General features: G+C 34.2%; 1 protein-coding gene across 5 annotated transcripts; it reads right to left on the reverse strand.

The window, feature by feature from the left end:
* Window positions 1-260: 260 nt before the first annotated feature.
* Window positions 261-4,469, reverse strand: LOC105343230 (galactose mutarotase). Of its 5 annotated transcripts, XM_066088688.1 has the most exons (10): window positions 3,652-3,899; window positions 3,314-3,383; window positions 2,622-2,752; window positions 2,294-2,448; window positions 1,973-2,182; window positions 1,806-1,887; window positions 1,572-1,716; window positions 1,077-1,245; window positions 854-969; window positions 261-565 (listed from the first exon to the last, which is right to left on the reverse strand). In XM_066088688.1, the coding sequence occupies exons 1-9, from the start codon at window positions 3,785-3,787 to the stop codon at window positions 892-894; spliced, it is 1,176 nt and encodes a 391-aa protein (XP_065944760.1). In that variant the 5' UTR covers window positions 3,788-3,899; the 3' UTR covers window positions 261-565; window positions 854-891. The 5 variants fall into 5 exon arrangements, with proteins under 5 accessions (XP_065944760.1, XP_011448805.3, XP_011448804.3 ...); XM_011450503.4 differs by lacking the exons at window positions 261-565; window positions 3,652-3,899 and adding an exon at window positions 4,446-4,469 and having other exon boundaries at window positions 798-969; XM_011450502.4 differs by lacking the exons at window positions 261-565; window positions 3,652-3,899 and adding an exon at window positions 4,382-4,449 and having other exon boundaries at window positions 798-969.
* Between the last annotated feature and the right edge of the window lie 2,380 nt (window positions 4,470-6,849).

Consider the following 6,849-nt stretch of genomic DNA (forward strand, 5'->3'; position numbering starts at 1 on the left):
TTTGATGTAATTCATAGTTGAATGCACCATTAAATTGCAAATATATACGTCGTACATATACATGTCGTATAGGCCATTATACATGTAATTATGTAACATTTGTATTGCGATTATACGCCCCCTTTATCAGACATCAAGAGACGACATCAGTCTGCCGACTGGAATAATCAATATTTGCCGGGAACTTTACATGCTATTTATCTTACAGACTGAATGCACCACTGCAACTGCACCGATCAGATATACTAATATTAGAAATATTTCATATTTACATGAACTTTATTATCAACTTCTGATCCAAAGTACATCTTACCATTGAGCGAGATTAATCATAAAGCCATATAATTTTAGTGAAAATAACACAATGACGACATTTACTACGTGTGTTATGATTATCTTTGCATATATTTAAACAATAAAATGCTTTTTATGGTGATCCATGTGATGGAAGGCCGGTGGGTTTGCTCAATAATTCTATACACAAAATATTTTCAACACATTATGATGTGCATCTAACTTTCTCGCTTCTCTCGCTAGCTGCAGGTCTGTAGCTCCAAGTGTAGATCTGAAAAAAAAGTCGGATAGACGACCTGGGACTCAATTCGTCCATCCTATTATTTTTTAAGACCGAGAGCTACAGCCCTGGAGCTACTCGCCTATAGATATCATTCTTGTCATTGCCTCAGTTAAGACATGTATGTACTGTGTACAAATGCTCTACCTACTAACCTACTAAATTTTCAAGTTCTAAGATGCACGATATAACTTGATTTTTAACATGTACAAGAATAAAGAAACATATTTATCAACGTTTTATTTACAAAATATTGTACATTATAAAAAAAATTATTACATAAAATAAAATGAATACTATATTGGCGTTCACCAAGATCACATCACTCCAAATTTGTATGTAGTTGTTTGTAGATACGTCTCGGACGGGGCTAATAACGTCGTTGGAAAATTTGGCTAAAATAAAACATAAATATTTTAAAAATAAACTTCAAGTCTTGTAGTCTTTAATACTTGGCTGAAAAAAGAATGATAGCATTAATTGATTCGATTTCGAAACTCACTTTGTTCGGACTGTCCGGATAATGTTGGGCCTCCAGACAAAAGGCGCCAAATTTCTCGTAAGCTGCCCCGCCTTTTCCGGTTTCGTTTAAGTAAAAAGATGTATAGAACTGAACCCCTGGCTCTGTACTGTACATTTCTAGAAATCGACCAGATGAAGGATGCTCCACTCTTTAAAAAAAGTTAAGCATAACCAAAATGGGATCATATTTTCTAACATTACTTCCTATCAAGTTTCATTCATACACATTTTCATCTGTACAGAATTCTTTTTAGAGTTTTTCCTCGAAGTTATGGGACACCTCAATTTTGAAATGAAGATGTAATTTTTTAGACTCGTAAGAAATTTTTAAGATAATTTATGTTTGCATGTGGTCACAAATTGTATAATTTGAGAGCATATAATACACTGCATATGATGCACTCTCACCCACATTGAAATATAAAAGTGTCTCATTATTCCCATACGAAGGAAATGAAAGTACAACTATAGATACCTAGCCATGTATTTCTGCCAGCCAGTTTTTCCAAAGCAGTAATTGTGGTCATACCCGACCCCACCTGGCACAGAATGGATTACCTCCCCTATGTTCGTTTTGGTGCGCAAGTCCCATGCCGTTCCTTGGACATCGGAAATATCCCCTGCATGGTCACGAGAATTAAATGAATTAAAATCAAAGATATTCAGGAAAGAATTGACAAAATTGATCTGTATATGTATGAAGGGATACCCATTGGAATGGAGGTAGAATCAACTGGTGTGTATTTATCCGCATTTATCGTCACATTGTGATCGAAAATAGTTCCTGATCCCTGGAATTAATAACAAAAACAATAAAAAAAATATGTCATATTCATGAGCAATTCCAGGGTGTTTTTTTTTTTAATTTTAGCTCACCTGTCCAGCTAAGTTAAAGTAGGCGTGGTTTGTGAGATTGATGACGGTTTTCGCTGAGGTCGTCGCTGAGTACCTTATAACGAGCTCGTTGTCCTCCGTCAGTTGATATCTCACAGTGACCTTGACCTCACCGGGGTAATTTTCCTCTCCGTCAGCGCTAACGTAGGTCAATTCCAAAACGTCACCCACCACTTTGGAATCCCATAACCTCTGTAAAACGAATGAGAAAATGTCTTACTAAAAATCAAATTTACATTGTTGTTTTTTGTAGTTGTAAATTTCCGCAAATGTTGGTGGGAACCAAAATCACAAAGTTCTCACTTTATCAAATCCGACTTTTCCTCCATGAAGAGCGTTAGGGCCATTGTTAATGTCTAACTGGTAGGTTTTACCGTCAATGGTAAATCTGCCATTGGCTATCCTGTTGGCATAGCGCCCGATCAAAGCCCCGAAATACGGACCGTTTGTTGCATATCCTGTAAAACACGAAACTCATGGCTATAGTTTCAAACTCCAAACGTTGTATAAAAAATAAATTAGGTCTTTCTTTACGTGTGCATTTATTTTCTTTTAGATTATTTCTTAAAATGATTTAGTCTACACTAAAATTTATTCAAACTATAATAAATGATATACGTGTTTGAATTACCTTTCATGTCGTCAAATCCAAGGCAAATATCACCATTCTTTCCATTTTTATCCGGTACTAAAATGTTTGTGATAATTCCTCCATAATTCAGAATCTTTATGACAGTACCTTCATTGTTCTTTAAGGTATACCTAAAATTGTGAAATATTTAGGTTTATATATATATATATATATATATATATATATATATATATATATATATATATATATATATATATATATATATACACACACACACGCAATGATATATTATTATCATACATTTGACACGTACTTTAATTAATTAGTGTTTTGGCGGTGTGGTGCGAGGTTGATAAAATTTTTGAGCATATTACCGGTAAGTAAGTTGATTACATAAAATAGCTAAAATTACAGTTTTTTCTTGGCATTCGATTGAAACTATGAGCGTTTATGGTAAAAAAAAAATGGGAATATCATCTAATGCCTCATTGGGGCTACCTTATGAAACTAAAACTGTGCACTTTCCGGGTTCGCTAATGGGTAGCACACTTGCATGATAAATGTTAAATTGCCCATACAGCTGTAACTTCTTACGTACATGTACTTGGACAAAAACGAGCTTACAGTGTTGGGTTTTTTTTGTGACAGAGCACAAACTACTGGTACAGAGCGAAGAATATTCAGATGGGGAAGTATACATATATATATACACAATTGTTCTGCTTTCTTACTGTGTTACTTCTTTTCCTTCGTGCGTTCCGAAAGAAGAGCTTGTGATCATTGTTGGCGATGATTGATTATCTTTAATGAAAAAAAAAATCTACATCATTATAGAACATGTAAATAAATAAAAACTAATATTAAAAGTACCGTTATCAAAATGCATCGACAAAAATCTTGGTATCCAGCAGAAAGGTGCTCTAAGACAGGAATACCCACTCAAATTGTAGTAAACATTGATATAAGATTATAAGATACAGGAGGGGGGGGGGGGACAAAAAGGTGGTCTCAGGTAAGAACGACCACCTCTTGAATCATCCACGTAGTTATTTTTAGATCGATCGCTTACCTTCACCGTCTTCATGCTTAACGGCAAGATATATCACCACGCTGATTAGGACAATGATTAACAAGGTCAAAAAGGCGAACACAACACAGAAATTCCTATTCGCCGCTTGAAGATCATTTCGTCTGTTGTTTTGCATCACGATGGTGTCTCTATTTCAGTGTTTGTTGACATATGTAATGAGCCTTGGCTCAGCCAATAAACAGCATGACGGCCTCTCCCGAACCCCCGACTATTATTGTGTGTGTGTATGCGCACACGCATTTCAAATGTTTAACCTACCTGTGTGTTTTACCTCAGTGATCATGCAGAAAAACTCGACCCAACCTAATTGAATGCTGGACAAATTCGGTGTTTTCACAGATGGCGGATCCCAATGTTATTGACATGCGTGTTTGCCCTCAAAATCGATATTCCGAGGCGGATCTATAGGTACATTGCATATAAAAGTAAACACGACCAAGAGCAGGCGGGGGTGGGGAGTGGGTGGGGTTTTTTGGGTGTGAGTGTTTATTATGACCTATAAATTGGCATTTAAATTACGACGAGTAGCTTAAAAAATATAATATTCATAGCACAGGCGGACATATTCCAACATTTATAAATATATACATGTCTACAGGTAGCCGGCGGCATTTTCTATCGTAACTCAGCGTGCATTGATCACGTCTCCTTTCACCACACAAAGATCTAAGAATTGGCATGCATACACGTCAACAAAGTAAAATTGTACCTTCATAAATAACTGAATAAAAAAGGGCATACACAGCATTAATTCTTGGTAAGTAACGACTTACGGTATGACCCGCTTTTCGAAAGAAGAAAAGTATGGAAACGTGGCTGCGCCAATTGCAATTGCAATAGAAACTTTTTGGCCACTATATCTTGCACAATGATAAATTTACAATTTATTATATATTCAGTAATAAGGCTGTAAATGTATCATGTACATATACAGTGGTTTTATAAATGTAAATATTTTTACGTACGTAGACGAGTTCGAGTGGCCAAAAGTATATCGGTATATTAAAGGAATAAAGAATCATTGAGTATTATGAGGTGATAATTTCGGTCGGGGCGTGGTCAAATCCAATTTTATGATAGATTTGACCACGCTCCGACCGAAATTATCGCCTCATAATATTCAAAGAATGATTCCTCATTACTCATACTTATATTATTTCCAATCTGTACACTTTTAAACACTATTTTTCTCGCCTTAAGACTGCCAGTGGATTCAGGGCAAAGCCCTGGGTTGGGACCTGCCGGGGCGAAGCCTCTGCATGGAAGCTCTAAGGCTTAGGGGATGGGTGGGTTTGAAACACTTATATGAACAATATTTGGCATATTATACGATCGATAAAGAGCTACGAACAAAAACTGGGGGGGGGGGCTAAATCCTGAATAATTAAGTCTTTTATTTAGAAAAAATAGCACAATTAGTAACAATGTACCAGTTTACATTGTGGTCCTGTATAAAAAAAGATATGTACAAAGAGAATTATAGGACACAGAGATAGAAAATTGTTAAAAATACTTTTTTCTTATCAACACAAAATTAACAATTCATCAATAAAATAGAATATAACTCATCTTCTATCTCATCATACATGTACATTTGCATTGTATGAATTATTTTAACCGCTTGTTTTCCTTATACATAGCTAGCGTTTTATATAAACTTGACATTTTAGTCTCATTAAGACCTTTATTACATTTTTGTACCTGCTTGTATGTATCTTATTATAAATTCTGAAACAAAATATTTATTTATTTTAGATTCAAAAATTGTCTATTGCAAAGGAGGAATGGAAGCAATAATTATAAGTATTAAAAGAAGAAAAATATTTAATAATTTAATTCAATACATATTTTATCCCTTTTAAGAGAGAGAGAGAGAGAGAGAGAGAGAGAGAGAGAGAGAGAGAGAGAGAGAGAGAGAGAGAGAGAGAGAGAGAGAGAGAGAGAGAGAAGCTTTTTTTTGGAAAGTGTCTATTGGGTCCGTATTATTTAAGAATATGAATTAAAAAATCTTCGATATTTAAAGAGATAACTTAAGTGAAATGGTTATTTGAAGTATATCTTGCAACAGATAAAAGGCTTGAGTCATAATCACTGATTGAATATATTACATCGCACCGACTGCGGGAAATCAATTCAAGAACCTAGCTTTGCTTATTCTTCCCAGCTACAATAAGACGATGGAATGCTTTACCCCAAAATATGCAATCAAATCCTTCATTACATTGCTTTAATTGAGACATTCTTATATACCAGTTGGATTAAAATTCCAAATTATTTTTATTTAGGTACCAGAATAGGTCAAACTCTTCACTCTAATCTAAGACTAGAATGTAGTGGTTTTAATGTTCATTTGTTTCAAAGAAAATTAAACAAGTCGTCTCTATATATTTGCGGCGAAGTTGAAAGCAATGACCATATTTTATTACACTGTAATACATATTCCAGAGTTAGGATCAATACAATCCTGACACTTCCATATTTCATTGATGTTGAATTATTGTTATATGGTAAAGCTAATATTTATCTGAAAGTGAAAACAACAATATTTTTTTACCTTGTCCAGAAATTTCTTGTTGAAACTATAAAAGTTCTGAGTTCACCTGTTGTTTTACTATAACTATTGTGTTACATTATATATCATATTCGTATGTACAGTATAGTTGTACAGTATAAAACTTAATTGTATATGTAATGTTTATATATAGACTTACTTAACATTTATGTTTCAATATTAATTATTAAATAACTTAATTTAGTTGTTTATTATGGACATAATCTATCGGCTTGTTCCAATTGTCCCAATACTCAATTCGAGCTATTCTTGTTCGCCTTTTATATTCTTTTTCCTTTTCCCTACTTTTTCCTTTATCAATGCTTACATGTATGTGTACAATGTTATTGTACTTCAAGATATGTTATGGTACTTGAAAATTTCATTCACCTCTCATTTGTAAACTGACGAGAGCGAGATTAGCATATGCCTTTTGGCTTGTTTCTCAATCTGTTATGCACTGTTGCTGTAATATGTATGATGCTAATTACTAAATAAATATTGATAAAACCAATATATGATAAGCTTCGGTATGCTGCCATGCTCTCTCTTTAAACTCTACACGAATTAGTTAACGTACGGCTGTTGATTTTTAAAAGCTTTGTTAAATTATTTTCCATTGGATA

Source organism: Magallana gigas, chromosome 6 (genome assembly GCF_963853765.1).
Source record: "Magallana gigas chromosome 6, xbMagGiga1.1, whole genome shotgun sequence".
Classification (NCBI taxonomy): domain Eukaryota; kingdom Metazoa; phylum Mollusca; class Bivalvia; order Ostreida; family Ostreidae; genus Magallana; species Magallana gigas.

Bases quoted from the DNA above. Each gene is read 5' to 3' on its own strand.
- LOC105343230 (XM_066088688.1), bottom strand. From the start codon at position 3,787: ATGCAAAACAACAGACGAAATGATCTTCAAGCGGCGAATAGGAATTTC. The intron at 1,717-1,805 runs GTATCCCTTCAT...GTGACCATGCAG, and splicing joins TTCTACCTCCATTCCAATGG to GGGATATTTCCGATGTCCAA. The intron at 970-1,076 runs GTGAGTTTCGAA...GTTTTATTTTAG, and splicing joins ATCCGGACAGTCCGAACAAA to CCAAATTTTCCAACGACGTT.